This window comes from Suillus clintonianus (assembly GCF_016758775.1).
Source record: "Suillus clintonianus strain FC179 chromosome Unknown DEU56scaffold_1, whole genome shotgun sequence".
Taxonomy (NCBI): Eukaryota; Fungi; Basidiomycota; class Agaricomycetes; order Boletales; family Suillaceae; genus Suillus; species Suillus clintonianus.
In genome coordinates, this window is record NW_024539225.1 from 568780 (window position 1) to 595446 (window position 26667).

Below are 26667 nucleotides of genomic sequence, written 5' to 3' on the forward strand. Positions count from 1 at the left end.
ATTGACGACCTCGAAGGAAACGACTAGGACTAGGCCAATGCGTCAATGCAGGTCTCAGGAATCCCGTACCTGGCCGGGGACACCCCGACGTTTGAAATTCAATCTCTTGGGGCGCGCGGGGGGTCCTCAATTGGGCGGGAGTTGAATCTACAAAGGTGGCCTAGCTAAGTGGAGTTGCAATGTCGAGCGCTGAACGTTGAACGACCGCCGAACCTCATAGCATCATGTTGATTGCAATAACCGGAATATGCAATCATATCTCCACCTATCACGAAATCCTAGGCTGTGCGCATTTGTAAGTACCTGTCATATGCACGAGCAAATCCAATAATATAAACAGTAGCTCGAGGGCGTCTTGCTCCTGACCGAGGTACAAAGTTTTCAGACGAGCCTCGGACTTGCGGTATTAATGCCTCTTGGTGCGGTACATTTGTTTCCAAGTGAGTACTAGTCAGATGAACGTCTTACTATCAAGTACTTCTACTCGCTCTGCCATAATACTATATCTCCCGGAAGCCTCGAGCATCACCAAAATTTCATGGTTCAGCAGTTCTTGACGAGAACAGCTCTCAAATTCTCCGAGTCTTGCCCGAATCATTAATATTTAATACCACCCAACAGTGTTATCGATTTGCAAGAAGCTAAACTCCGATGACCGTTGCAAGTTCTAATCACGAATTAAATGAGTGACTGGTCGACCAAAAAATTCACTACGAGGGAACGAAATCACACAGTATGTACCGACTTCAAGAGAGAGCCTGCAAGGTATATACGTTGAAGTAATATACTAGGTGTTTGTGGTCGGCTCCTCTGACGCCGTCATACCAATCAACCGACGTATATCGCGCACACCTACCACACCACGTATATCCTGTGCTGGATCTAAGGAAAGACAAATAGCCTCGGCCAAATGATCAACATGGATTGGCGGAATAGAGAGCAGATTCGCCATAGAGGTCAGGGCAGAAGGTGTTTTTTCCGTGGCATTAGGGAACACGGACGTGCCTAACCACCGAAGAACCGAAGAAGGCATCGGGATATACGATGGCACTGCGTTGTGGATCCGTGCCGATACATCGAATATCGTGGCTGGAATGGTAGTCATTGGCCGGATATGCGGGTGGTATATTAAACCTAGTATGGCTTGTTATTCATTGAATCGAATTATTGATGATGCACTTACTGGGGCGGACATACACCCCCTTGTATTGTGGATGATCTTGCATGATTTCTTCAATTCGCTTCTCCGCCTCCCGTTTCGTTTCGAGATACCGCACGGAGACGACAGGTCGGTTCACGTCCTCCGCGGAGACGTAGACGAAGGGACGAACACGTGTGATTCCGGATGCGGGCTTGCTCGCGACAAATGCTTCGCACATGCACACAGCTGACACCGCGTGAACACCGCGCGCTGCGCAACAAGGCTGTATAGGGATCACGCACCTGATTCGTAATTGAGGGTGTCATAGGCGCTCCGTTGACCTTCTTCCTTGCGGCCCATAAGGGATTTGAAAACGCCCAGAACATCACCTTCTTGCATCTTCTGCTTGTACTGCGTATTGTCTAAAAGAGTACCAACAGTGTGGACAACGGCGTCAACACCGGGGAGGATGTCCGCATATGACTCTGGATTCATGGCGTCGGCTTTCCGCCATTCTACCTGTCGGGGTTTGAGTGGGCTGATGCGGTAAGAAGGGGGACATGCGGCACGTACCCGTTCCACCCATGCAGGGGTATGGCCTTGTGGGGTTTTGTAAGGTTTTCCGGAAAAGCTACCGTGCCATGGATGGCAGTGGTGTCATACACTGAGCACAAATTACTTACCTTATGCTAGTGACCTCGATTCCTCGGGCAAGAGCCATCTTGCAAACCGCGGAGCCTGGCGGTCATACTACTAGTAAGCGGCTTGGAGCAATATGAAAAGGCAGAAGTTCATACCAACGAAACCATTACCGCCCACAACGAGAATCTTCTGAGCGATATGTGACATGGAGAGTAGTCTAGAGCTCGTCGTTCGTATGAAACTTGGCTGTTGACGCGTCGACGTTGGCTGCTAACAAGTTGTAAAACCTATATATGGGTGGGGGCGACTGTTTGGTAAGAATGTCACGCTAGATAGCTTTGGGAATCGGCATATTCCCGCGACGCGCGTGTGGTTTGTGCCCGAGGGTATGCCCGGCTTACTGATAGTGATCCTGTTCCCCGTCGTGAAGCTCGGATTGAAGTACTTACTTGGAGGGGTTTGCTCGATTGTCGATGTCATGTGTACCCGAACAGTCAAATGTCAATATTTTCTGTACTTAACTTGCAAAACTTGGTCAAAGCACACCAAGGTCCTAAACACTTATAGGCTGCCTGGCTAATACTGCCCCACAACGCTAATAATCTCGTCATATATGCATGGCCGCTTCATGCCCAGCCCTCATCTCATTATACAGCTTTGTTTCGTTTTTTTCTTGTAAATAATTACATAATATACTGATTACTAATGAAAGTTAACATTTCATACTAGACATACATGGTTAGCTATGGTAATAACGTCAGGCATTTGCGTAGGATGAACGAGGCCAACGTTAACGTTGACGCCGTCACGGCCGTGGTCCTGTCCACGAGGTTTTAGCGCGTTGTTCCTCTTCGATGATGAAGTTCGGGTACGCATGACGACTTCATACTCCTATCCCCGTAAGGAACAACTATTGTGGGCGCTAGCTATAGTTGGAACGTCGACCATCCTTGGACGACATAATAGTTTTTTTTTTTCAATTGTAACACGTTGTACCCAGCAACCTTGCAATTGTCTAAGTCCGTAGAGAACAATCCACAGCACCCGTCGGTCAATGATTTCATATCCATGTTATTACGCACTGCGTTGTCTATTGTGAATATGACATGATCAAGCATCCACGACACTACTGTAGTCCTAGCTAACAACAATGTATGGAACATACTGCATGCCCTGAATATAATAAAAACCCGATAACAAAAGAGACTCGTGTGTGTGCGTGATTCCGAATGCTTGCAAAACCATATGAAAATGAGGGAATAATGAACATGTGTTGCCAGTGGAGGGAATGGGTATTTGATCGTGGGTCTGGAGACCAACAGCCACCAGGGTCATTGGGCTCGTAAACGCCAAGGTCAGTAACCACCGCGCTCCAACGGGACTAGCCCGTCAAAACAAATAACGCATCAATGCGACACAGAAAGGACTGAAAACAGTGAACGATGAAAGGGGCAGGCGGTGTTTGCTAAGGGAGAACAACTAAAGGAATTTCCACACAACTATTAAGGGTCAGGTCAGCCAGGAACATTGAAGCAGACGATGAGGCAAGACGTACTGGAAACTTCACCGACAGAAAGGTCACTGATAGCTTCAAAGGCAGCCACCGACAGGTCGATGGAGTTTGCATTGTCACAAGTAGGGCAGTCATCAGCAACGGTTACCACAACAGTCTTGCCGTTGGACTCGTTGGTAATTTGGACCTGTTGGCCACAAAGAGGGGAAGAATTGCCAGAGTAGCCATAACGGTCCTGGTCCATAGCACAGATATAGTCAGAATCAGCGTGGACTGTTCCACATGCGCCTGCGTTGTTGTTCTGGTAGAAGTAAGTTGCACTGTAATGCAAGATTGAGTATTTGAGCGAGCGATGCTAAGATAGTATATATTTACAATCCGCCATAGTTAAGACTGCTGTCGCTAGAACCAGTCGATGGTGCGGTCGTCGAGACTGCCTTGGAGGAAGACGAGCTGGGGGTGTATACGTGCGTTGTAGTGGGAACGGGGGCAACGTTGACGGGGGCACTGCTCGTAGTAGGGGCAGGAGTGACCTTCACAGTGGTACTGCTCGTAGTGGGGGTAGGAGTAGCCGTCACAGTGGTACTGATCGTGGAGGATGCAGGAGCTGTTGGGGTTGATGAGGGCTCATCACAACCACCATCGTCGGTCGCACCAGTCGACACAAGTACACCATTGCTGCACGAAGAGCCAGTTGGCATCTGACACTGAGAGGGAAGAGCATCTACGCTCTCATTGGCCTAGATAGATGGTGAACAAATTGATCCAAGAAATACAACGTAATACAAACAGCGAGGGGGTGGCAGCAATCAGTAAAGAATTGCGTGTTGTGCTGGTTTTGGCACTGAATTGCGAGATACCTGCAATGGTAGGTGTCATAGGGCTGGGAAATGACATAAGCACATAAAGTGGTAATCACAGGGGAAGATTGGCAAACCTCGAGAGCTGCGGTGTTCCAGCCACTGGGGGCGGTCGCGCGAGGAATGACGATGGCAGATACTGCAGAGGTAGCAATGAGGGAGAGGAAGAGAGTTGCAAATGTGGAGATCATGGTGAATATTGTGATCTAAATAGGAGAAAAAGAATGAAGTTATGGAGAGAGCGGGGGTGAAGACGAGGGAGTGTTCGTGATCAACGAGTGACAGGACACCAAAGGTCCAACTATTTAAAGAGAAAAAATGGTGTTAGCACGCACAAAAAGCGTGAGTCGGTTACGAGGAACCAACGTTATGAAAAGAGGCAAGGAATACGTTTACCTGACGGTAATTGAAGGGAGAAAGAAAGAGGCAGGAGGAGAACGCGGTTATTACTTCCGAAATCAGTCTTTCATCCTTTATCCCTTGTATATCCACATTAGTAGACCTAATTTCCCACGTCTTCATCGCAAGGCAAAACGTTGTCTCCATTGTTTCAGTGGGCCAAACCACATGGTAGACCATCATCGCTGTGTAAAGATCATCTTTTCATTCCCACAAAATAAACAGTTCCCCGCAGCAGTGCATCATAATGGCTACGCACATGTTGGCCGCTTAAACGTCTACGGCGTACTCTAAATTAATGATCATCGAATTAAATAATAATATTTATATTAAAAATAATATTTTACAAAAGGGAGTTATCCCGGCTTATTCCGATGACCGCCATCCCCTCAGTCTCAACGACATACGAAGCATAGCTAAAGCGAAGTATCACCAGCATGAGTGAGTTCTCATTCAATTTTCCTACTTCTCTCCTAACTTGGCATTCAAGGTGAATTCACTGAAAACCCCTTCGCCTCAAGCCATTCGCTAGACACCAATCCCTTTGACGATCCATCAACAAAGCAGGCTGCGCAACACGACGCCCATTTTGAGGATATCAGCAGACGTGAACGAGACTTGGAAAGACGTGAACGCGAACTGAACCAGAGAGCAGAGCATATCCGTACCCATGGACGCAACAATTGGCCACCGTGTATGCGTCAGACTCCCCATTTCATCACAACGTATACTCATACCCTTCATACCAGTTTACCCCCTCATTTACCATGCCATCTCCGAAGAGATTCCAGAGGCTTCAAGGCCTTTGATCACTCGCTTGTACCAGCTCTGGCTTGTTCTTTTAGGGACCCTAATCATCAACATGGTCGCATGTATATTTCTTCTAATTGCTGGTTCAAGCGACGGCGGAAAGGACCTCGGTGGAAGTATAGGGTGAGCAAGATTTTAGTGTGTTTTCTCTTCCTCGCTCAATGAGGCTTAGATACATGTTCATTATCACGCCTCTATCGTTCTTGTTGTGGTATAGGTAAGTCATGCATGATACACCAGGGTCTCCGAAATTCACACCTCTTTAGGCCCATATATAACGGTTATATGAAGGTCAGCATCATCTCAGCATCCCACAAGCATTTTCTAAATTTGACATGTCGTGCAGGAGCAAGCACTTTATTATTGTCCGTCAAACTTACTTTCACCCTCTCGATCACGCTAAGCAGTCATTCATTTGCCAGACTTCTATTTCTTCTTTGGCGGCTTCCACCTTCTCTTCAGTGTTTACATGTGCGTGTATGCCTCGCAAATCACGACTCCCAGCTGAATGTATTTTCATTCCTCTCAGGATCATCGGGATTCCCAGTACAGGTTCCGCAGGGCTTATTCAGATGATTCAGATGTACGCACAAGGCCACTGGGCCGCTGGCATTCTTGGCACAATCGCCACTGTTGGATGGACAGTGCAAGGACTAGGGAATGCTTTTTATTACCGTCAGGTACGATGGCCCGTGCACAGTCTGCGCAGCAGCGGTATGACCAGGGACAATTGCAGATATGGAACCACCACTCAGCTGCTGGACACACCATGGACAAGGTGATTTCCTTTGCCATACGTTTACCAGGTTTAGGGTGCTGATCGGCGGTCCTGCAGGCTAAAGCAGAGCTTGCTTCTCATGGCGCGAAGGCATACTTCACGCGTGGCTGATTTCAAAGCTTCTTTCTCGAATAGTACTGACTGGGTCATGTGGCGATTGCGTCGTGCATGTACTTACATTTACCTCTCCGATCACGAACTCTTGTACGAATCTGAGCTGATTGATCGCTTTAAAAATGGACTCTCTTGGGTGCTCAGATCAATGAAACAAAACCTGTGTAAAAACAATGCGCCAGATAAAACAAGAGAAAAGTTAGACCGTCCACTGGTCTTCCACTGGTCTTGCACTGGCAGTGGACGGTCTGAGTAATCTGAGTTTGAAAATTAAAGATTGATCCAAAAGCGTCGGGCTTCACTTGTTTTCTACAACCACCACCTTGGTCAGTCCCGTCATTCCATGCTTCCGGTCGTGTGCTCACCAGTTTTCACAGCCTAAAAGACCAAAAAATTTCATAAAAAAGACTTTAGAAAAAAAAGCGGTTACCTTGTTGCCTCCTGTGTATGTTCCTCTCTTCTTATCATCATCTCCGTTCATCTTCTTTATCAATCTAACATCTTCATGTCCGCGCAGTCGCAGAAAAAGTCCTCAAAGCAGTAACGACCCCAAAACCCAGAAAACCAAATATGTCCACATCTTCCGTTCCCGAGGCCGTTCCTATGGTCCAACCCGAGCCTGCACCTGCTGGCCCAGCTCCCGCTCCATCGTACAACCCCCAGACTTCGGTCACCTCCTCTCCTTCCGCGTCGCTTTACGTCGGCGAGCTTGACCCTACCGTCACCGAAGCCATGTTGTTTGAGATCTTCAATATGATCGGTCCGGTTGCAAGGTGCGTGTTTTAGTCACCTTATTCAATTCGGTTCTGAAGCGCCGTGGCACCCACAGTATTCGTGTCTGCCGTGACGCCGTTACGCGTCGCTCCCTTGGATACGCATACGTCAACTATCTAAACACCAGCGATGGTATGTCGATTACAACGGTTTTGTTCTCGAGTGAATTATCTAATCTAATCTCATTAGGTGAGCGTGCTCTCGAGCAACTCAATTACTCGCTTATTAAGAACCGTGCATGGTAAGTAACCAGCAACCAGTACATCACAAAGGCATGAAACCCATATTCACATTCCTATTAAAGCCGTATCATGTGGTCCCAGCGTGATCCTGCTTTGCGCAAGACTGGTCAAGGCAACATCTTCATCAAGAACCTTGACGAGGCTATCGACAACAAAGTAAGCGTTTGCGCTGGTATCGCTTTATCGGAATCTTACAGATCATTTTAGGCTCTCCATGACACGTTTGCTGCCTTTGGTAACGTGTTGTCGTGTAAGGTTGCCACCGATGAGCAGGGCCGCTCAAAGGGATATGGTTTTGTTCATTACGAGACTGCCGAAGCTGCCGACTCTGCTATTAAAGCAGTCAATGGCATGTTGTTGAACGACAAGAAGGTCTACGTCGGTCACCACATCTCTCGCAAGGTTCGTGTCAATTGTCAGAACATGTGATCTTTTGTTTACCGTCACCTCTATTTTCATAGGAACGCCAATCCAAGCTCGATGAGATGAAGGCCCAATTCACCAATCTATACATTAAGAACCTTGACCTCGAGGTCACGCAAGAGGAGTTCGAGGAGCTCTTCAACCGGTATGGCGCTGTCACCTCCGCAGTCATCTCGGTCGACGACGAGGGCAAGAGCAAGGGCTTCGGCTTCGTCAACTATGAGTCGCACGACGAGGCCCAGAGAGCTGTTGACAACCTCCACGACTTTGAGATCAACGGCAAGAAGCTCTTCGTCTCCCGTGCCCAGAAAAAGGCTGAGCGTGAGGAGGAGTTGCGCAAGTCCTATCAACAAGCCAAGATGGAGAAGCTCAGCAAGTACGCGGGTGTCAACCTTTATATCAAGAACTTGGAGGATGACGTTGATGATGAAAAACTCCGCCTCGAGTTCGAACCGTTCGGTACCATCACTAGCTGCAAGGTCATGCGTGACGAGAAGAACACCTCGAAGGGCTTCGGATTCGTATGCTTTTCATCGCCCGATGAGGCTACCAAGGCGGTTGCAGAGATGAACAACAAGATGATTGGCACAAAGCCATTGTACGTCTCTCTCGCTCAACGCCGCGAGGTTCGCAGGCAGCAACTGGAAAGCCAGATTGCTCAGCGGAACCAGATCCGCATGCAACAGGCTGCGGCTGCTGGAATGCCAGCGCCCGCGTATATGGGCGCCCCCCTTTACTACCCCGGGCCTGGCGGTTTCCCTCCTCAGGGTCGTGGCATGATGGGCTATGGTCAACCTGGTGTCATGCCCCCACGTCCTCGCTACCCTCCCAGCAACGGCCAAGCCCCTGGTATCCCCATGCCTCCTTATGGGGCACCTCCTCAATATGGCATGCCTGGTTACCCCCGTGGAGGTCCTCGTCCTCCCGTTGCCCGTGGACCTGGATCGTCCCCCCCTAATCCTAACGTTCCCCTGCCCCGTGTCAACGGACCTCCGGCCAATGGTGCTGCTCCTCGCCCTGGACCTCCCCAGGGCGGTGCGCCTCCACCTCGTCCTCTTGCTGGCCCTCCTGTTCCTGGTGCTCGTAACCAACAGCAGTACAAGCTCAATCCTCAGACCCGCAATGCTGTTACCGCTCCTGGTCCAGCTGCTCCTCCCCCAGCGAGCGCGGCTCAGTCGGATGCTGCCGCTATCCAGTCTGCTGCCCTTGCTAATGCATCTCCTATGGAGCAGAAGCAGATGCTCGGCGAGGTTATTTACATGAACATCCTTCCGTAAGTTGTGATTGATTCAGTTGTGCATTGTCACTGACGTAGCTTATCTTAGTGAACAACCTGAGCTGGCTGGCAAGATCACTGGCATGTTGCTCGAGATGGACAATGCAGAACTCTTCCACCTCCTTGACTCCCCCGATGCCATGGCTGCCAAGGTCAACGAGGCACTCGCTGTTCTCCATGATTTCTCAAAGGATGAGGTAGCTTGAGAAGCATGAGGTGTAGCTCGGGGCGGTGGGGTGATCAGTTGTTTCAAGATGTTTGTTTTCTGGAGCGGATTCTCGGCTCGTCCTTTCTTTTCGCGTACTTGCTGTGTGGCATGTTTATCATCTGCGACTGCTGCCTCTTCGACATCGCTTTTTCTCTACGTCATGGGTATAGGTGGTGGTCAGTCCTTTGTGTACTTAAAAAGGAACAGAGGTGATACAAATGCTGCGTCGTGTGCCCGCGTGTGATTTCTTCTGAATGCTACAACATAATCGTCATGCCAATCATTAACATGAAAAAGTAGGATACATGAAGGGGTATGGTACTTTTACAACGCCCGGACAGCAAACATGGGACATGGAAATATGGAAAGAGGAGTCAAGGACGTTTCGCCTTCTTGATTGCATGCACAATATGGAGGCGCGAGGAAGCTCGGACGAGCGGGTAATACAGATCCTGATGGGCTTCTTCAATCAATTTCTTTGCTTCCCAGTCTCGCATCCCAGCGGACAAGAAAAGAGGCTTCATCGCAGGAAGCATGATGTCATAGTTCATCCACGCTAGCTGACCGATACTGAGAGCGACGGGATCTATAACAAACCGATAAGCTCGAACAAGCTTTCGCAATGCGTTAATTGATACCCTTTGGCCAGAACCCTATAGGTATATTTCCTTCCTGCGCGACAATCCTATCAAAGGCCCCAGTCGATGCGACGAGATTGGAGAGCTCCGGAGGTATTCCAACGTCGATGCCTTTGTCACGCAGGCACTTCCTGTAGGTCTCCCACAGTGTGAACCAGCCACGCATTCCAGACGGCTGTCCGGAGCGGGTGAAATGTGATGCGGTTTTCTCATCCGCGATTGGTTCAGTGTCGGGTTCAATCAGTATGACAAGTCCTCCTGGGCGAAGCATCCGTGCGATTTCATGAAGAAACCGAGGATAATTCTCTATCTGTGATTCGTAAGTCAGGGCGAACCAAACTATTGGGATTGTATTTCTTACTCCCGTATGCATAAATCTCGCATGGATAACGTCGAAGTGTTCGCTCGGGTATGGTAGATAAAACTGATCCAGATCACAGAGCTCAAACCTAATTTTTTTCATTAATGACAAAGTGCTACTTGAGAGGGGAGATAACCTACGTGCAGTTGGCAGGCACTTCACTGGAGACATGTGAGTGATATCGAGGGATAGTTGATAAGGAGTATAAATTACCGTGGTTGAACGGGAGCAAGGTCGACACCTATCACTTCTGCTGAAGGAAATTCGTCTGCCAAGTCGATGGCCCTGTAAGGTGGGTTATATATACCCGACATGGAATTCCCAGAATACTGACCAGAAACCACCACCAGTGCCCAAGTCAAGGACACGACAACGTTCCTGTCCCTCCTTTGGTTTTAGTATGTCAGCGATGGGGCCGACATAGTTCTTTCCATTGAAGAGAAATTGAATTGTTTTGTGTTGAAGTTCTGATCGCTGGAGTGGGATGTCATAATGCCACGTCGCAGAAGGAAAAGAACTTACCCTAACTTCTTCCTCGTCCGCAGGGAGCATGTACCTAGAGCTGAGGGCATTGAATCTCCTGCCATGTATTTGACGAAAGAATTCGGAGTCATCCTCGCCAACATAAGTGAGTTGGTTGAGAGGGAAGATCACTGGATAGTTGAGACGCATGTGCAAGGGGTGGTGGACTAAAGTAACATGGTGGTGTTAAATGAGTATTCCCAAGTCTTATATCCCAGTTGAAAAGGATAACGAGATGGCACATAGATGGCATCCATGTGTGGACAACGATGTGATTCTTGCGAAAAGGTTTGCGGTTATACCGCGGAACTTGAATAAGTTGATTTGAAATAGCGCAATCCTAATCCTATTTGACAGGACCAGCTCAGGTTACCTTCAAATCTGGAGATGTGAATGTGATGCCAAACTCATGAACTTTATCGTATTGGCTTGATGTCATGCACAAATACGGTACGTGTGGAATCCCCATGCCACCCACGGTTACTGCTAGCACTCACAAGGAAACGACCACCCGGATCTACAACTTTAGAATAGTCAGTTGACAGGGCACGTATATGTATTCAATAGGATAGCACGTACGCATCTGAGAAACATAGCCCCCGTGATGACCTGGAATAATCTTGAATTGGACTCCACCCCTTGATTTCATGCTTCCGTCCACTTCACCTGCCTCTGCAGCATTCCACAAACGGATATTGTCTATCGACGCACTGGTACGCGGGGCCTCAACTTCTCATCCCTGTCAACGTCACGAGCAAACTCACCATGCGATGTGGCGGCCATCAGGGAAGGGCACCACACAAGAAACAACACCCGAACTCGGTGGATTGCGAAGACTCTTCAGTAATCTTGGTGTGCAATTTGGACCAGAGCGACCGAGCAACCGGACATCCCAAACATCGACTGTTCCATTTCGGCGCCCAGCGTAAATATGCGACCCGTCCGTGGACCAACAAGCCTGGGAGACCGCTTTAAGGACCCGAAAGACAGTGAGCAAATGCTAATACGTACAGAAACACACCACGGTGGTGTCTTTTCACTCATCCAAAGTCTTCCGACACCTGTTCCTGGTGTATTGACTCGTTTGTCCCAAAGCATAATCTGTCCGTCAATTGCGGCAACCATTAAAATATCTGGAGAAAACGTTGCACTATTGGAAGCATGTAGCAAAGGTGGAGCGTTTTTCGGAGGTGCGACGGAGCTCTGAGGTGACCGTACTGCTTGCTGTTGGCCAGGGTGAGGTGCCACATCAGGGACGGCCAGGTTCGACTTATTGTCCGCGATCGAACCGTCCCTTTGTGGAGCCTGAGAACGTAATGCCCCGATTTCGTCTGGAGGGGGGTTCTCGTTGTCAAATTCGCCGTCGGCATCCGGTTCACCATCAAACAGGGGATCAAAAGAAGCATCAGATTTAGCATCTGCGTCTTGCATTTTGTGGTTTGAAAGAGGATCGGTAGAAACGCTAGATGATTGCTTGAATTGAGCGTCAGCGGTACTGGTCAATGGTTCCGCCTTGACGGCCCTGGAAATATCATTCTCCCTGGTAGGTTGTGATACCAAGTAGGAACCATAGCTTCCCGCGGATGATACAGGGTCGGGATGGCATGGGGAGCCGAGTGGTCGAACAGCAATAGCAACAAGCTGCGCGCCGTGGGCAATAAACTTCCGGATTGCTTGCCCGGTGTTCAAATCCCATTGCTGAATATCCTCGATTGAGTTATCACCGACTCCGTAAGAACTATAACTTACAGTTGCTTCACCATCCCACCCCGCGCTGAAGAAGCCCTTCTCGTCATGATCAATAGAAAGTGCTGAGATAGGTCCTCGGTGTCCGTTCGCCAGGACATGAACCAAACGGCCCGGATCATGTCGTACTGTAAAGAGATTGATGTGACCACGCTGCAGAAGTTCCCGATTCAGTGTTGTCGGAAAAATTATGCTGTTTAGAAAGCATACGTTAGTTCCTCCTAGAGCCCAAATTGCGTCGGAATGCATCGCTAGACTATAAACGGGACATGGAGAAGAATCACCCATCGGAGGATACCCCGATTGAGGAACGAAATCAGGGTTTTCCCACCAAGATCGTATCTGACCGGCTTTCATGTTTCCCTCGACCACATTGCAGTGATGTCTTTGTGGTGCTGTTAGTGTGGTCTTACCATTTACGGCGGTGAATACATCGTAGTCACGAATGAATCCATCATCAGAACCAGTAAGGAGGTGAGTCATGCAGAAGGACGAAGCAAGTGCATGTGTGGGTACTGGGTGGGGTATAGCGCATATTGCTTCCACTGTGAAAGTTCGCGGTGGTAGTTCGCTGTGAGATCGTGGAAATGCTAGTGCCTTCTTTCGAACACTTGCAGGGGATGGTGATCGCTGGTGAACTTGAGGTATTACTGGTATTTGATCACAAGTATAAGCAATACGATACGATGGATTCGGAACTTGGAAATCTGATTTACCTTTGGGCGGTTCAGGGGTTGGTGGCTTGGGTGAAAGCGAAGCTGATTTACTGACATCTGGTCTGACGGCGACAGACGGCGAAGAGGGCCCAACACCTAGATGTGACTCGACAGGAGGCTCTGACTCGTCGTCATCGTCGTCATCATCATCTGAGTCGTCCGAAGGGGAGTCCTGTATATAAAACGTTAAGAGCCACTGGTGGCACACAACTAGAGTCTACCTCATCTGCTTCTGTTGCTTCATCAACCCCATTCTCCAAGGCGCCTAGCAGGTCCTCGTCGATATCGTTCTCTTCCTCCGCATCGCCATCCGTTGTTCTTGTATCGAATTCAAGATCATCGATAGTTTCTCCTTCAGAGTCACTGTGAGCCATGTTATGTGCAAGATTCCCACGGCAACTTCACGATCATACTTGTCCTCACCTGCCACTGTCATGGTTCTCGCTGACCTTGGCCGTAAACTTAATGCTGCCCTGTCCTCGCTCAACAGAGCGCCTGTCGTTGACGAGAAGGTACGTTTATTTTAGATTCACAAATACATTCGCTTACAGTACTGCCCCACAGGTACTAGATGCAACGCTCAAGGAGATCACAGCTGCACTACTAGAATCGGATGTGAATGTCAAACTAGTCGCGTCACTACGACAGAAAGTCAAAGGGAAGGTCAAAGCAGCTCTGGATGGCTCAGAGAAGTCAAAAGATTCTAGCCGGAAGAATCTCATACAGAAGGTCCGCACTCCTGTCAAATATCATAATGGTGTTCATGCCACTTGTAACCTAGGCTGTCTTCGATGAGCTAGTCCACTTGGTCGACCCAGGGGTCGAGCCATACAAACCAAAGAAAGGCCAACCAAATGTTATTATGGCCGTGGGTCTGCAGGTAAGCATCTCGCCCGACTTATGGTTATACTTATACCCATTTACGTTAAATCCAAGGGAAACGGGAAGACCACCACATGCACAAAACTGGCTGTCTACTATCAGAAACGTGGCTTCAAGTCATGTATTGTCTGTGCGGACACTTTCCGCGCTGGCGCTTTTGATCAGACCAGACAGTCTGCAACCAAGGCTAAAGTAGCCTACTTTGGTTCATACACTGAAACAGATCCAGTCGCCATTGCAGCTCAGGGCGTTGCGAAATTCAAGAAAGAGCGATTTGAAGTGATCGTTGTAGACACATCTGGTCGTCACAAGCAAGAGTCTGAACTGTTTCAAGAAATGGTAGAAATCGGCGAAGCCGTCAAGCCTAACATGACAGTGCTGATCCTCGATGCTAGCATAGGTAATTCTGTTGTATGCTCCGATCACAACGGCCGCTGAATTTTGGCTCCAGGCCAGGCCGCTGAGGCACAAAGTCGGGCGTTCAAGGAGAGCGCTGACTTCGGTGCCATTATTGTCACCAAGATGGACGGCCATGCCAAGGGTGGAGGTGCCATCTCAGCGTATGATCATTTTTAATAATTGCTTGGGTTTCCTGACTTCTGACATTGGCTCAGTGTCGCCGCCACGAAAACACCGATCATTTTCCTCGGGGTTGGGGAACATCTATATGACCTCGATCGATTTTCGCCGCAGCCATTCATATCCAAACTTCTGGGATTGGGTGACATGCAGGGCCTCATGGAACATATGCAAGATCTTGCCACCCAAAACCCGGACAAGCAGAAAGAGATGGCAAAAAAACTCGAGGAAGGCAAACTCAGTATTAGGGACTGGAGGGAGCAAATTCAAAACGTGATGAACATGTACGTTATTCTTAAAGTTTATTTCGTAATCATAAACCTTGCACTAGGGGACCAATCAGCAAGATCGCCTCGATGATACCAGGACTTCCCCAGGAATTACTTCAAGGTTCAGACGAAGAAGGTTCAATGCGAATGAAGCGCATGATCTATATCACCGACAGTATGTCATCGGCCGAGCTTGATTCAGACGGCTCGTTATTTATGGAAATGGGGAAGGATGGCAAACCTGTGGGACTCACATGGAGAGTCACGCGTGTGGCAAAAGGGAGTGGCACGAGTGTGCGGGAAGTCGAAGAGCTGCTTTGTCAGTACAGGATGATGGCCAACATGGCTAAGCAAGCGGGTGGGAAGAATGGATGGTACGGGTCCGATCTTCGCTTGCATTATGATTGGATTAAGTGACAGCCGCAGGTTACAAGCGATGCAGAAGATGCAGAGCGCAGCAGGGGGGCGTGGGCGTGGAGCCAACGGCATGCCTACCCCTGCACAGATTCAAGCGATGCAAGTAAGTGAACGATGTTAACATCTTAGCGGGGTTTGACCCTTCCCCCTTCTAGCGCGCAATGCCTCCAGGGATGCTGCAACAAATGCAACGGCAACTGAGGAGCGGCGGCGGCATGCAGGAGATGATGAAAGCCATGATGCAGGGTCAAGGAGGTGACCAATTTGATATGGAAGAGATGCAAAGTATGACAAAGTCCTTTTCCTGATTATCGTGTGCTGATCTGCCGATCATCGCCCCAGGAATGATGGGACAGATGAATAATGGTCTCGGCGGCCTTGGGGGGCTGGGAGGGTTGCCTGGCATGGGAGGTGGTATGCCAAATATCGCGGATATGTTTAAGATGATGGGTATGGGCGGCAACGCTGGACGATGAATTCCTAAATAAAGTTTAGGTTTCTGAGAACCATGTACGAAATATATGTCACTCCTGAATTTCTCTTCTGCTAATACTTGACTAATACAGACAATTGTGATTGGCATGATCAGGATGACTATTAATACAGTGCAGGTCTGTTCTATATCAATCAAGGGTCGTGTCATTGGCAGTGCACGTCACTTGATGTCTACGAGGTCGTGTTCCTTGTCTGCTGCTTACTCCACTCCTTTTTGCGGACGGAAGCGGCGTTCTTGTTCCCGAATATGAATGCGGAGGTGCGCTTGTCAGCTCCAGTCTTCTTCGAGATCACAGATGGCCCCGCAAAAAGAAGCTGGAGACCCCATATCAGTGTGCCCATACTTCACTAATAAAATCTTTGAAAACACGTACCACCCAGAGCCCGAATAAGCTGACAAGGGATGACCCTAGCAAAACAAAGTTGCCAAGAGATCCGACGCCGCTTGCATTGTAAGAAAGGAATGAGAGTAAAACTGAGGCAGAAGTGACAGGCACGAGAAGTGGATGGGAGTTCACATGGTCATCCTGCTGGAAACCGATAGGCGAAGCATTTGGTATCTGTGAATGCCCGTCATCAATGGAATTCGAAGCATGCGATTTCTGGCAAGACTTCTCACCATTACTACCAGAGTGAGTGCGACTGCGCCCATCACAATGCCTAGTTGTGCCGCGAAGAAGGATTCAAGGGGTGAGAGTACACTTCGTCCTCCTGATGGTTCCGCCATGAAGAGGAGAAACCTTGGGAACAGTAGCAAGCTTGTAGAAAACACGAAAAAGCTACAATTTAAGTGGAGGTTTCAATACAATAGTCTCTAAGAAATGGCAGGTTGGCTTTACAAGGCCGCTGAAATCCAAACCCAAAGACCTATTGCCCCATCTTGGCTTGTGAAGTTTTGATCAACTGAGTTTACGTGAGTTTCATCGTCCGAGCGCGTTGGTCGTATCCTGCCCGAAAAGTCTTCAAGTTCAATATCGTTGGACATTAAGTTTGACGTCGACAACAAGGTTCTTGAGAGAGTTGTCTTGTACGTAAGACAGAGCGTGACTTAAACTTACAGTTTGACCTGGACCATTGCAACGTGTTGTTATTCTAAGCAACCAGGGGCAACCCCACGCTGCATCAGGCTGCATCTCAGGCTCGCAATGCGTATACAGGCGATTCTTGGCCTCCTTTCGTCCACGCCTTTCGTCCAGGAATACTTCAATATCAATTACAATGTCTTGAACCATCTTGGCAGCATTTCTCCGTATCATCGTGCTCGCCATTACGATGCCTCAGAAATCGATCCAGAACTACCTATCGACTGTACCGTTGACCAAGTAATGCTTGTGAGTTCCGATTATGCAGTAGACTTTGTACAGAAATGACAGACTAATCACTAGGTAGATGCACCGACATGGCTCTCGTGGTCCCATTGGCGAGCACAGATACATAGAGCGGTTGGTTCAGACACTCTATGACGCAACGGATGTTATCCAGGAAGCAGAACTGCCTCGCGAGCTTGAATTTCTGAGAGCAGGGTATAATTCCAGCCTGACACCGCATAATCTCACTATACTTGGGCGCAAGGAACTCTTTGATCATGGCGTTGAGTGAGTTAGGTTCAATTTCATGCAAAGGCACTAGTTATAATAATAACACACAAGATTTGCATTGAAGTATCCACACCTGACAACCGACGTCATCCTATCTAGCGATTCAGGTCGAGTGGTCGAGTCTGCACGTTGGTTTGCGCTGGGTCTCTTTGGACTTGATCCGGATGTTCGCATTGTAACTGTCAGTGACACAGATGATCCTGTTTCTTGGATCACTCCTGCACCAGGACCAGCTTGTCCGAAGTTTGACTACAGTTTTGGAAGGCAGGCGACGTTGACGTGGAGTAAACTCTACATGCCTGTAATCACTGAGCGCCTAAACACGCTTTTACCTGGAGTTGGGTTCACTGAAGACGATACTCATGGGGCTTTGTTTGCCTGTGCCTATGACTTGGCTACCCATGGTGTTTCTCCGTGGTGTGGCGTTTTTCGACCCGACGAATTGGCCAATTTCGAGTAAGATCGATCGATTAAGCGTACATGGCTTTCTGATGACAACTCTTGTTGAGATACGAAAGGGACATCTTAATGGACGCTTCGTGCGCATACACGTTACCAGATAACATGGCCCCCCCTCGTGGGGACGGTGTTTGTGAATAAGCTAATTGAGCGGTATGCATGTCCCCCATATTTCACAACAAATAAATTTACGTCGTCCACAGCTTCAAAAATTCTAAGGGAGACAGCCGCCCATTATATCTTGAATTCGGGCATGATGTCACAATTTTGTTCGCTCTATCTGCCTTGGGTCTAGCAGAGTAAGCGCCATGCTCATTCATCATGGGGGACTTTCTACAATGCCAATTTTCCAGGGATGATCCACCCCTGTCCCCCAATGAGCTGCGTCCCGGCCGGAAGTTTAGGACATCTGAACTTACACCTTTCGCCGCCAATATGGTTTGGGAAAAATTCACATGCACAAGCTCGTCAGTGTTACACTCTGATCAATGAATCCAAGCTTGGAGTTCTTATATTTCCTCCAGATACGATGGACCTCAGATTCGCCTTATCCTAAACGATGCTACCTTGCCATTGACTATTTGCGGTCAAGGCATGGATCCTATACTTGGGACATGCTCCCTCGATACTTTCGTCAATGCGAACCATTACAGCACAAGCATTCGGTTCCGGGATAAAACCTGGAACGCGACTTGTGGTGTTTGAATCGACGAAAATAATCGAGGGATTTCTTGCCGTTATACTAGGTATTTCAGTCCTGCGGAGGCCGTAATTTAAATCCGCCATAAGACTGTGTCCGAAAATTCTCGGTTCTAAAGTCCAAGCAATCGCCATTCAAGAAGGATTCTGCGACACATTAAACGACCCCAATCATCATCATGATAGCCATATTTTGTAGTATCTACTTATTCCTCCGTCCCCCTACTCGATATCGTCTAGACACGGTTGGAGCTAATGCAACACAAGATTTGACTAACGACGTGTATGTCCTAGATCTGTTACATAAGCACGCGTTGGAGAATGCACAAAATTCTACTAGTCCCAATTGATGGGATCAGCGATCATCAGCCCATGATTCTACTATTCTAGGACCCATTTGCTCCATCATGATGAGCCCACAGTCAACGCGATACTTCAAAACAATGATTGGCAATCGCAAACTTCTTGAGGTGCAGATATGGTGGCCCATCTGGTCGGTATGTGACTTCGTAATCGGAAAATAGTTGACATTACATTAGGATGCAGGGTCCCTGACCAAGTTTGAAGGGAAAACTGTTGCATATCACTACTAAGCTCAAACCGTCCAAGTTATGCAATATCTCGCAACGTAACATTCCAGCCTGGAGAATGATCGTGAGCCGAGCAGAACCGAATTTTGGGGTTTTCTCGCATCCGAGCAGGGTAATGGAGTGACTGTAAGCCGGGCATCAACTTCTGGGCATATAAGGACACAGTGCACTGAACTGATTCAAAGACCCATCAGCTTAGGATTCCCAACGATGTTCATTCCGGGCGTTCTAAACTGGCTCACCCTAGCATCTCTAACGCTCAATTCACACAAACATGATGACCCTCTCAAGAAACTTGGAACTTTAACTCCGTACCGTGTAGCCCCTGCTCGCGACGTCGAGGCAGAGTTACCTGGTGATTGTAGTGTCGATCGAGTGATGCTGGTATGGCCAAGTCACTCCTTGCGAAGCGGGCGCATCTGACGTAGTTGCAGATGCACAGACATGGCTCTCGTGGGCCTGGTGGCAAGGAAGAAACGGACTCGATCGACTCCCTTGTCGACACGCTGAAGAAGCATCACGAGGCTATACGGGATGCTTATCTGCCGGAGAACCTCCGTTTCCTCCAGACTGAGAAGGGATACGAATCACATCTAGATCCAGAAAACCTGTCCATCATTGGGCGTCAGCAGCTCTTCAACCATGGCGTGGAGTGCGCTTGTCCCTCCATTGTTTTATCGAGTTGCACTAATGTGCCGCCGTCTAGATTCGGGTTGAAGTATCCGGACTTCACCACGGAAAGACTACTATCCAGCACTGTACAAAGAGTGATTGACTCCATGTACTTTTTTGCTCAGGGACGTTTTGGTCGCGAAGCCGAGGACAAGGAGCTACTTACAGTTGATGACATGCCCGGTCCAGTGTCTTGGATCACTCCTTGGAATTCGTGTTCTTACGATTATCAACCCGCATATGAGGTAAGTAACTGGGTTTCTTTAATCCTTGCATAATAATATATTGGCTGCTTAGTTGGTAAAGGAGTGGACCGACTCGTACCTCCCTGATATCACTGAGCGCTTGAATGGCCTCCTTCCTCATGGCGTTAAGTTGACTGATGATAACACGCACGGAGCTTTGTATGCATGCGCATATGACCTAGCTGCGAGGGATGAGTCACCGTGGTGCGATGTTTTCGATGCGGATGAACTTGCAAATTTCGAGTAAGGCTATTTGAACGTTGTAGCGGCGCGACACTGATCACACTTAGGTACGAAATGGATCTCGCTATGGTCGCAGCTTTCGGATACCTGGTACCCAATGATGCTGGACGTGTCATGGGAAGTGTCTTTGTCAACAAACTCATCAAAAGGTACGTTCTGACGCAGGTCAAGATAGTTTTTGCAAACCCGTGTGTTAGATTCTCCAACACTAGCGAGGAAGACCAGTCCCTCTATCTCGAATTCGGACATGATACTACCATAATCACTGCGTTGGCTGCATTGGACCTCAATAGGTACGTTTCTATGCTTACAGTCGAGGACTCCGTTTCATGTATCCATATGCAGAGATGATCCCCCACTGTCCTCACATGGAGTACCCCGGCACCGAAAATTCCGAACATCGTATCAAACTCCCTTTGCTGCCAAAATGATCTGGGAACGTTTCACTTGCACAGAGTCGTATGTTTCCCTTCGTTAGAGCTACGATTTGACAACTCATTCGCTGTCAAGATTCGAAGGACCACAAATTCGACTCGTACTCAACGACGAGACATATCCATTGCGAAATTGCGCAGAAACCGAGCAAGATAGCCTATATGGGATTTGCTCACTGGACGCATTCATAAGTGCCAATAAATTCAGTACCGACATCGAGTTCGGTGATGATACGTGGCAAGCGGCCTGCGGTACCCACTCCCACTCAGAAGGTTTGTACGTCCAAGGATAGTCGCCCGAGGCATAAACATGTACTGCGATCCTTGAATCACTATCAGTCCTTGGAACATCTGTTTCAGTACAATACCGTTGAACATACTGCCTGCTCTATGTAACAATGCCATTACTTTTTATCTTGCTGATGAGTGCAAAATTTGATACTCAAAATGAAGAAAGTCAGAGGCACATTAATTAAGGATGAATAGCGCGATGCCAGTCAGGGTGGTCCAACATTCTCGAAAGTCATTGCACTCTGCGCAGATTCTTCCTATTTCAAGTCCAGTCATAGTAGTGTAGTGCACCGTAAAGAGGTTTGAGGTTCCTCGCTTAGCAGCCATTACTTATACGCAACGAGCAGTTCTTGCCTTCCACACGATCCTTTTGCACCAATAATTAGTATGTACGAGTCCACACCCGTTGTGCCTTCGGCACAGGAAGGCAGCGGAGCGCTTCGCGCTCCTTTGGGAGGTGCCTGCAGCACCTCAACTCCTTAATAATCATAGCAGATTTTGAAATCAATTATATTTTTTGAGATCATAGTTTGAAGTTAAATTTTTGTATACTTTTATAATTAATAAAAATTATCATACATTGCACAAATCCTGCTGGCCAAGGAGTCAGGTGATCCTAGATCTGTTACATAAGCACGAAATGGCTTAGTCATCCTCCCCCGCCAGATCAGCGTGCCCCACGACAACAAAGCACGAAATGGAGAATGCATAAATTCTACTAATCCTGGACCCAATTGATGCCATGGATCAGCTCATGATTCTACTAGGACCATCATGAGTCCACAGCCAACGCGATACTTCAAAACAATGATTGGCAATCGCAAACTTCTTGAGGTTCCCGTGCTTCAATCTTCAGGAAGCGTCCGTTCACCAGTGCAGATATGGTGACATCTGGTCGGTATATGACTTTGTTATCGAAAAATAGTTAACGTTACATTAGAATGCAGGGTGGGCTCCCTGGCCAAGTCTGAAGGGAAAACTGTTGCATATCACTACTAAGCTCAAACCGTCCAAGTTATGCAATATCTCGCAACGTAACATTCCAGCCTGGAGAATGATCGTGAGCCGAGCAGAACCGAATTTTGGGGTTTTCTCGCATCCGAGCAGGATCATGGAATGATTGTAAGCCCAACCGGGCAATCAACTGGGCATATAAGAACCTAGTGCACCGAACTGATTCAAAGACACATCAGCTTAGGATTCCCAACGATGTTCATTCCGGGCGTTCTAAACTGGCTCACCCTAGCATCTCTAACGCTCAATTCACATAAACATGATGACCCTCTCAAGAAACTTGGAAATTTAACTCCGTACCGTGTAGCCCCTGCTCGCGACGTCGAGGCAGAGTTACCTGGTGATTGTAGTGTCGATCGAGTGATGCTGGTATGGCCAAGTCACTCCTTGCGAAGCGGGCGCATCTGACGTAGTTGCAGATGCACAGACATGGCTCTCGTGGGCCTGCTGGCAAGGAAGAAACGCGCTTGATCGACTCCCTTGTCGACACGCTGAAGAAGCATCACGAGGCTATACGGGATGCTGATCTGCCGGAGAACCTCCATTTCCTCCAGACTGAGAAGGGATACGAATCGCATCTAGATCCAGAAAGCCTGTCCATCATTGGGCGTCAGCAGCTCTTCAACCATGGCGTGGAGTGCGCTTGTTCCTCCATTGTTTTATCGAGTTGCACTAATGTGCCGCCGTCTAGATTCGGGTTGAAGTATCCGGACTTCACCACGGAAAGACTACTATCCAGCACTGTACAAAGAGTGATTGACTCCATGTACTTTTTTGCTCAGGGACGTTTTGGTCGCGAAGCCGAGGACAAGGAGCTACTTACAGTTGATGACATGCCCGGTCCAGTGTCTTGGATCACTCCTTGGAATTCGTGTTCTTACGATTATCAACCCGCATTTGAGGTAAGTAACTGGGTTTCTTTAGTCCTTGCATAATAATATATTGGCTGCTTAGTTGGTAAAGGAGTGGACCGACTCGTACCTCCCTGATATCACTGAGCGCTTGAATGGCCTCCTTCCTCATGGCGTTAAGTTGACTGATGATAACACGCACGGAGCTTTGTATGCATGCGCATATGACCTAGCCGCGAGGGATGAGTCACCGTGGTGCAATGTTTTCGATGCGGAAGAACTTGCAAATTTCGAGTAAGGCTATTTGAACGTTGTAGCGGCGCGACATTGACATCACGCTTAGGTACGAAATGGATCTCTTTATGGTCGCAACTATCGGATACCAGGCACCCAATGATGCTGGACGTGTCATGGGAAGTGTCTTTGTCAACACACTCATCAACAGGTACGTTCTGACGCAAGTCAAGATAGCTTTTGCAAACCCGTGTGTTAGATTCTCCGACACTGGCGAGGAAGACCAGTCTCTCTATCTCGAATTCGGACATGATGCTACCATAATAACTGCGCTGGCTGCGTTAGACCTCAATAGGTACGTTTCTATGCTTATAGTCGAGGACTCCGTTTCATGCGTTCATCTGCAGAGATGATCCCCCACTGTCCTCACATGGAGTACCCCAGCACCGAAAATTCCGAACATCGTATCAAACTCCCTTTGCTGCCAAAATGATCTGGGAACGTTTCACTTGCACAGAGTCGTATGTTTCCCTTCGTTAGAGCTACGATTTGACAACTCATTCGCCGTCAAGATTCCACAAACCACAAATTCGACTCGTACTCAACGACGAGACATATCCATTGCAAAATTGCGCGAAAACCGAGCAAGATCGCCTATATGGGACTTGCTCACTGGAAGCATTCATAAGTGCCAATAAATTCAGTACCGACATCAAGTTCGGTGATGAAACGTGGCAAGCGGCCTGCAGTGCCCACTCAGAAGGTTTGTACGTCCAAGGATAGTCGCTCGAGGCATAAACATGTACCGCGGTCCTTGAATCACTATCAGTCCTTGGAACATTAGTTCCAGTACAATACCGTTGAATATACAGTGTATACTACCTGCTCTATGTAACAATGTCATTACTTTTTATCTTGCTGATGACCGCAAAATTTGGTACTCAAAATGAAGAAAGTCAGAAGCACATCAAGGATGAATAGGGCGATGCCAATCAGGGACGGTGGTCCAACATTCTCGAAAGTCATTGCACTTTGCGCAAATCCTGCATGTATGATCTTGTAGAGACGATGGCGGAGTTCAGAATAGTAACTTCCTATTTCAAGTCCAGTCATAGTAGTGTACGGGGGCCGTGTGCACCGCAAAGAGGTTTGAGGTTCTTTAGCAGCTAAGCACTGTGGATAGTGGTTTCAATGAAAATCACTGGAAAATGCACTGATGCTGAATGTTTCAGAGTCACTTCCACTGAAACTGCATGCAGTTAATTTCATTGGAGTGCTGATTCTGAATTTGAGCTCGTTATTGCGGCATGCATATGCATGTGACCAACGTGACACGGATCAGCGGAGTAAGTATTGCATAGGAATACAAACCCCCTACATATAGTTCTCTTGTTTGGTTTTCCCTCTTTCCTCAGTCCGTTGATAACGACTGAGGGTATGTTCTCTTATTTATCATTATGATACCTAGACGCTAACATCACTACAATAGTCTGACTGTTGTCTAGTTACATAATAATCAAGTCCGTTGATAACGACTGAGGTCTGACTGTTGTCTAGTCCTAATAGGTTATGAGCCCTGCTCACTCGAAAACCGAGCAAGCGGAAACCTTCTAGACTTCTTCAACACAATAAGACACTTATCGGGGCTTTCACATCACCGACATGCAGTGATACACGCTGATTTAATTTGATGTCATCAAGTCGTCATTCATATTACTTCTTTGAGTGAGAAGCACTTCTGAACTACAGCCATCGATCAACTTAAATAACGAGCTGATCACATCATTTCCTCACCCACTTTCTTTCCCTCTCACCATCACTGTCTGGCATGGCAAAACATCATTTGCACTCTAACAGTACCAACACGAGCATCCCCAAGCCAATTTCATCCGCTTCTACGATCTGCCCATCCGTCCACACCAATACACTCCAAACACCCATCATACATGGGGCTGGGCCGATCACCACAGTGATGTCAATGCCGACTTCTAAGATCACGGCCATCACTCTGAGCTACACCGATCTCGAGAAGATCGAGCTCCTCGATCGTGGCCAGAACAACTGGGGCATGTGGTCCGCCAAAATACGCAATTATCTACTCCTTAAGCACGGAGGAGGTTACTTACTCGGTGTCATACCATGTCCCAACAACATCCTAGATCCTGCGGGTGCTAGTACTTGGGACCTTAACAACCTTTGTATCTTAGCAGTGTTAAGGCAACTGCAACCAGACTTTTCTGGACCTGAGGCAACCGGCAACTGAGGTCCGGTCTTTTTTGGTCTGGTTTCAGTCTGGTTGCGGTCTTTTTTCGGTCTTGCAACTGGACTTTTAAACTCTAATCGCTCCTTCCAGTGTCGCATCATGGCAAACAACATACACAATGGATCACTGTCAGCAGTTCAAAGATGTAAGTACTATCAACAACACAAGAACAGAAAGCAACTTAGCACGTTAAACACAGTTTTGGACGCACGTGAACTCATAGCGATGGTTCTAAAACCCATGCCTATGCTGGAGCTTATATGTTTCGCTCAAGTGTGTTGTGCTGTGAGATTCTGCACATTGGACATTGTAACCAAACAATATGAAGTTATCCTGCAACCGTATATTCGTCAAAAACTGAACAAGTTTAATCAAGTGTTAACAAACATGTGTGGTATTATCACAGGTTCGTGCACCATAAACATGCTACTTGGAACACCATGATATTCGACAAGGAATTTGAACATCGTTGTCGCAATGGGAGGCTGGTGGTTGATGGAAAAGTTTATATTGGACGACCTGCAATACACGCCCACATCAATAATTGTTCATCTGGTCATGAAAGACAGAAGCAGAAGATTCAAAACTTACACATCGAATGGTCAGATAATCACTCTGATGGAGACTAAAAGAGGATGGGATGCATTACAACCAATCACGGAGGCACTGACCACCATTGACATGACAATGATGACCCCAGGAGGAATTGCAACATTCTATCCTGAAATGACATTAGAATGGAATGGATATTCGACCCACAAAGGGAACAAACTGTTACAAGGACAATGCTTTGCATCAGTAAAGTCCAATTTTCTCACAGAGGTGACAAACTTTGGGTTTTTCAACAGCGAGTCACAGGGCCCCACAGTTCGCACAGGTTCACAGTACACAGTGATACAGCGACTCCAGTGATACAGCAGCTCTAGCAATTTTCTCACAGATGTGACAGAGTCACAGCTTCACAGCACACAGTGATACAGCGATCTCCAGTCTCACAGATGTGACAGAGTCACAGGTTCACAGCGCACAGAGTGGTACAGCGACTCCAGTCGAAATCCCACAGATTTCACACAAGTCTGAAACATTGGTGGTACCAAGTGTAGTACTAGTACTAGTGTATCAATGTACTGGCACAAAATTAGCAATACAATTCAACATCAAGTTAAGTTTGAGGCTTCACGATATAACACAATGGACTTGATTCAATGATGCAAATTCTATACATGAGCTTGGCATACAACACATAACACGATCATAATGAAGACAGCA

The 26667-nt window shown here is 47.9% G+C and overlaps 12 protein-coding genes across 12 annotated transcripts; 7 read left to right on the forward strand and 5 right to left on the reverse strand.

Annotated features, from left to right (window-relative positions):
* Window positions 1-787: 787 nt before the first annotated feature.
* Window positions 788-1990, reverse strand: DEU56DRAFT_867250 (mitochondrial protein; the record flags this gene model as incomplete). Its single annotated transcript, XM_041355418.1, has 6 exons — window positions 788-1134; window positions 1184-1387; window positions 1444-1660; window positions 1715-1772; window positions 1825-1879; window positions 1939-1990. 6 exons carry the CDS (start codon window positions 1988-1990, stop codon window positions 788-790), a joined length of 933 nt encoding a protein of 310 aa, XP_041215625.1.
* An 848-nt stretch (window positions 1991-2838) lies between these two features.
* DEU56DRAFT_763357 (plant expansin) lies at window positions 2839-4600 on the reverse strand. Its single transcript, XM_041350805.1, has 6 exons — window positions 4523-4600; window positions 4234-4457; window positions 4087-4179; window positions 3672-4036; window positions 3339-3616; window positions 2839-3282 (listed from the first exon to the last, which is right to left on the reverse strand). The coding sequence occupies exons 2-6, from the start codon at window positions 4345-4347 to the stop codon at window positions 3263-3265; spliced, it is 870 nt and encodes a 289-aa protein (XP_041215626.1). The 5' UTR covers window positions 4348-4457; window positions 4523-4600; the 3' UTR covers window positions 2839-3262.
* A 331-nt stretch (window positions 4601-4931) lies between these two features.
* DEU56DRAFT_763359 (scamp family-domain-containing protein) lies at window positions 4932-6546 on the forward strand. Its single transcript, XM_041350806.1, has 10 exons — window positions 4932-4996; window positions 5046-5249; window positions 5305-5488; window positions 5538-5582; window positions 5632-5656; window positions 5712-5730; window positions 5788-5836; window positions 5895-6045; window positions 6102-6143; window positions 6201-6546. The coding sequence occupies exons 1-10, from the start codon at window positions 4993-4995 to the stop codon at window positions 6252-6254; spliced, it is 777 nt and encodes a 258-aa protein (XP_041215627.1). The 5' UTR covers window positions 4932-4992; the 3' UTR covers window positions 6255-6546.
* On the forward strand, window positions 6547-9404 carry DEU56DRAFT_763364 (polyadenylate binding protein). The gene is made up of 8 exons (XM_041350807.1): window positions 6547-6583; window positions 6635-7030; window positions 7087-7163; window positions 7221-7272; window positions 7336-7429; window positions 7481-7675; window positions 7735-8969; window positions 9022-9404. Exons 2-8 carry the CDS (start codon window positions 6828-6830, stop codon window positions 9176-9178), a joined length of 2013 nt encoding a protein of 670 aa, XP_041215628.1. The 5' UTR covers window positions 6547-6583; window positions 6635-6827; the 3' UTR covers window positions 9179-9404.
* On the reverse strand, window positions 9405-10983 carry DEU56DRAFT_763370 (S-adenosyl-L-methionine-dependent methyltransferase). The gene is made up of 7 exons (XM_041350808.1): window positions 10702-10983; window positions 10514-10653; window positions 10393-10464; window positions 10320-10340; window positions 10180-10267; window positions 9819-10128; window positions 9405-9766 (listed from the first exon to the last, which is right to left on the reverse strand). Exons 1-7 carry the CDS (start codon window positions 10849-10851, stop codon window positions 9555-9557), a joined length of 993 nt encoding a protein of 330 aa, XP_041215629.1. The 5' UTR covers window positions 10852-10983; the 3' UTR covers window positions 9405-9554.
* Window positions 10984-11004: 21 nt separating this feature from the next.
* Window positions 11005-13550, reverse strand: DEU56DRAFT_763373 (WD40 repeat-like protein). Its single transcript, XM_041350809.1, has 8 exons — window positions 13385-13550; window positions 13164-13335; window positions 12658-13097; window positions 12451-12600; window positions 11713-12399; window positions 11466-11659; window positions 11281-11411; window positions 11005-11224 (listed from the first exon to the last, which is right to left on the reverse strand). Exons 1-8 carry the CDS (start codon window positions 13535-13537, stop codon window positions 11118-11120), a joined length of 2034 nt encoding a protein of 677 aa, XP_041215630.1. The 5' UTR covers window positions 13538-13550; the 3' UTR covers window positions 11005-11117.
* On the forward strand, window positions 13551-15899 carry DEU56DRAFT_763377 (SRP54-type protein). Its single transcript, XM_041350810.1, has 10 exons — window positions 13551-13675; window positions 13728-13892; window positions 13945-14043; window positions 14100-14445; window positions 14497-14605; window positions 14660-14908; window positions 14956-15267; window positions 15320-15413; window positions 15466-15595; window positions 15653-15899. The coding sequence occupies exons 1-10, from the start codon at window positions 13598-13600 to the stop codon at window positions 15784-15786; spliced, it is 1716 nt and encodes a 571-aa protein (XP_041215631.1). The 5' UTR covers window positions 13551-13597; the 3' UTR covers window positions 15787-15899.
* Window positions 15900-15976: 77 nt separating this feature from the next.
* On the reverse strand, window positions 15977-16790 carry DEU56DRAFT_722542 (uncharacterized protein; the record flags this gene model as incomplete). The annotated part of the gene is made up of 4 exons (XM_041347733.1): window positions 15977-16120; window positions 16180-16365; window positions 16425-16584; window positions 16645-16790. The coding sequence occupies 4 exons, from the start codon at window positions 16788-16790 to the stop codon at window positions 15977-15979; spliced, it is 636 nt and encodes a 211-aa protein (XP_041215632.1).
* Window positions 16791-16858: 68 nt separating this feature from the next.
* DEU56DRAFT_763394 (phosphoglycerate mutase-like protein) lies at window positions 16859-18905 on the forward strand. Its single transcript, XM_041350811.1, has 7 exons — window positions 16859-17136; window positions 17195-17400; window positions 17455-17859; window positions 17913-17954; window positions 18066-18161; window positions 18216-18329; window positions 18387-18905. Exons 1-7 carry the CDS (start codon window positions 16951-16953, stop codon window positions 18565-18567), a joined length of 1230 nt encoding a protein of 409 aa, XP_041215633.1. The 5' UTR covers window positions 16859-16950; the 3' UTR covers window positions 18568-18905.
* Window positions 18906-19429: 524 nt separating this feature from the next.
* On the forward strand, window positions 19430-21149 carry DEU56DRAFT_763401 (histidine phosphatase superfamily). The gene is made up of 8 exons (XM_041350812.1): window positions 19430-19535; window positions 19586-19803; window positions 19858-20068; window positions 20121-20311; window positions 20359-20460; window positions 20509-20604; window positions 20657-20770; window positions 20822-21149. Exons 1-8 carry the CDS (start codon window positions 19530-19532, stop codon window positions 21036-21038), a joined length of 1155 nt encoding a protein of 384 aa, XP_041215634.1. The 5' UTR covers window positions 19430-19529; the 3' UTR covers window positions 21039-21149.
* A 1164-nt stretch (window positions 21150-22313) lies between these two features.
* On the forward strand, window positions 22314-24038 carry DEU56DRAFT_763409 (histidine phosphatase superfamily). Its single transcript, XM_041350813.1, has 8 exons — window positions 22314-22419; window positions 22470-22687; window positions 22742-22952; window positions 23005-23195; window positions 23245-23346; window positions 23395-23490; window positions 23543-23656; window positions 23708-24038. Exons 1-8 carry the CDS (start codon window positions 22414-22416, stop codon window positions 23916-23918), a joined length of 1149 nt encoding a protein of 382 aa, XP_041215635.1. The 5' UTR covers window positions 22314-22413; the 3' UTR covers window positions 23919-24038.
* A 925-nt stretch (window positions 24039-24963) lies between these two features.
* DEU56DRAFT_750354 (uncharacterized protein) lies at window positions 24964-26310 on the forward strand (the record flags this gene model as incomplete). Its single annotated transcript, XM_041349531.1, has 4 exons — window positions 24964-25333; window positions 25489-25543; window positions 25775-25804; window positions 25854-26310. 4 exons carry the CDS (start codon window positions 24964-24966, stop codon window positions 26308-26310), a joined length of 912 nt encoding a protein of 303 aa, XP_041215636.1.
* Between the last annotated feature and the right edge of the window lie 357 nt (window positions 26311-26667).

Coding starts and splice junctions, on each gene's coding strand:
- DEU56DRAFT_763357 (XM_041350805.1), bottom strand. CDS start 4,347: ATGATCTCCACATTTGCAACTCTCTTCCTCTCCCTCATTGCTACCTCT. Junction 4,180..4,233: donor GGAACACCGCAGCTCTCGAG/GTTTGCCAATCT, acceptor GTCATTTCCCAG/CCCTATGACACCTACCATTG. Junction 3,617..3,671: donor AGTCTTAACTATGGCGGATT/GTAAATATATAC, acceptor CTTGCATTACAG/TGCAACTTACTTCTACCAGA.
- DEU56DRAFT_763359 (XM_041350806.1), top strand. Junction 5,837..5,894: donor CTTCTCTTCAGTGTTTACAT/GTGCGTGTATGC, acceptor CATTCCTCTCAG/GATCATCGGGATTCCCAGTA. Junction 6,144..6,200: donor CTGGACACACCATGGACAAG/GTGATTTCCTTT, acceptor GCGGTCCTGCAG/GCTAAAGCAGAGCTTGCTTC.
- DEU56DRAFT_763364 (XM_041350807.1), top strand. CDS start 6,828: ATGTCCACATCTTCCGTTCCCGAGGCCGTTCCTATGGTCCAACCCGAG. Junction 7,273..7,335: donor CTTATTAAGAACCGTGCATG/GTAAGTAACCAG, acceptor TTCCTATTAAAG/CCGTATCATGTGGTCCCAGC. Junction 8,970..9,021: donor ATTTACATGAACATCCTTCC/GTAAGTTGTGAT, acceptor AGCTTATCTTAG/TGAACAACCTGAGCTGGCTG.
- DEU56DRAFT_763370 (XM_041350808.1), bottom strand. CDS start 10,851: ATGCGTCTCAACTATCCAGTGATCTTCCCTCTCAACCAACTCACTTAT. Junction 10,341..10,392: donor CTTGCTCCCGTTCAACCACG/GTAATTTATACT, acceptor ACATGTCTCCAG/TGAAGTGCCTGCCAACTGCA. Junction 10,268..10,319: donor GAAGTGCCTGCCAACTGCAC/GTAGGTTATCTC, acceptor GAAAAAAATTAG/GTTTGAGCTCTGTGATCTGG.
- DEU56DRAFT_763373 (XM_041350809.1), bottom strand. CDS start 13,537: ATGGCTCACAGTGACTCTGAAGGAGAAACTATCGATGATCTTGAATTC. Junction 13,098..13,163: donor AACCCCTGAACCGCCCAAAG/GTAAATCAGATT, acceptor ATCAAATACCAG/TAATACCTCAAGTTCACCAG. Junction 12,601..12,657: donor GGGCTCTAGGAGGAACTAAC/GTATGCTTTCTA, acceptor GAACTTCTGCAG/CGTGGTCACATCAATCTCTT.
- DEU56DRAFT_763377 (XM_041350810.1), top strand. CDS start 13,598: ATGGTTCTCGCTGACCTTGGCCGTAAACTTAATGCTGCCCTGTCCTCG. Junction 14,606..14,659: donor GGTGGAGGTGCCATCTCAGC/GTATGATCATTT, acceptor ACATTGGCTCAG/TGTCGCCGCCACGAAAACAC. Junction 14,909..14,955: donor ATTCAAAACGTGATGAACAT/GTACGTTATTCT, acceptor ACCTTGCACTAG/GGGACCAATCAGCAAGATCG.
- DEU56DRAFT_763394 (XM_041350811.1), top strand. CDS start 16,951: ATGCGTATACAGGCGATTCTTGGCCTCCTTTCGTCCACGCCTTTCGTC. Junction 18,162..18,215: donor TCTGCCTTGGGTCTAGCAGA/GTAAGCGCCATG, acceptor CCAATTTTCCAG/GGATGATCCACCCCTGTCCC. Junction 18,330..18,386: donor AAATTCACATGCACAAGCTC/GTCAGTGTTACA, acceptor TATTTCCTCCAG/ATACGATGGACCTCAGATTC.
- DEU56DRAFT_763401 (XM_041350812.1), top strand. Junction 20,461..20,508: donor GTCAACAAACTCATCAAAAG/GTACGTTCTGAC, acceptor CCCGTGTGTTAG/ATTCTCCAACACTAGCGAGG. Junction 20,605..20,656: donor GCTGCATTGGACCTCAATAG/GTACGTTTCTAT, acceptor ATCCATATGCAG/AGATGATCCCCCACTGTCCT.
- DEU56DRAFT_763409 (XM_041350813.1), top strand. Junction 23,347..23,394: donor GTCAACACACTCATCAACAG/GTACGTTCTGAC, acceptor CCCGTGTGTTAG/ATTCTCCGACACTGGCGAGG. Junction 23,657..23,707: donor CGTTTCACTTGCACAGAGTC/GTATGTTTCCCT, acceptor TTCGCCGTCAAG/ATTCCACAAACCACAAATTC.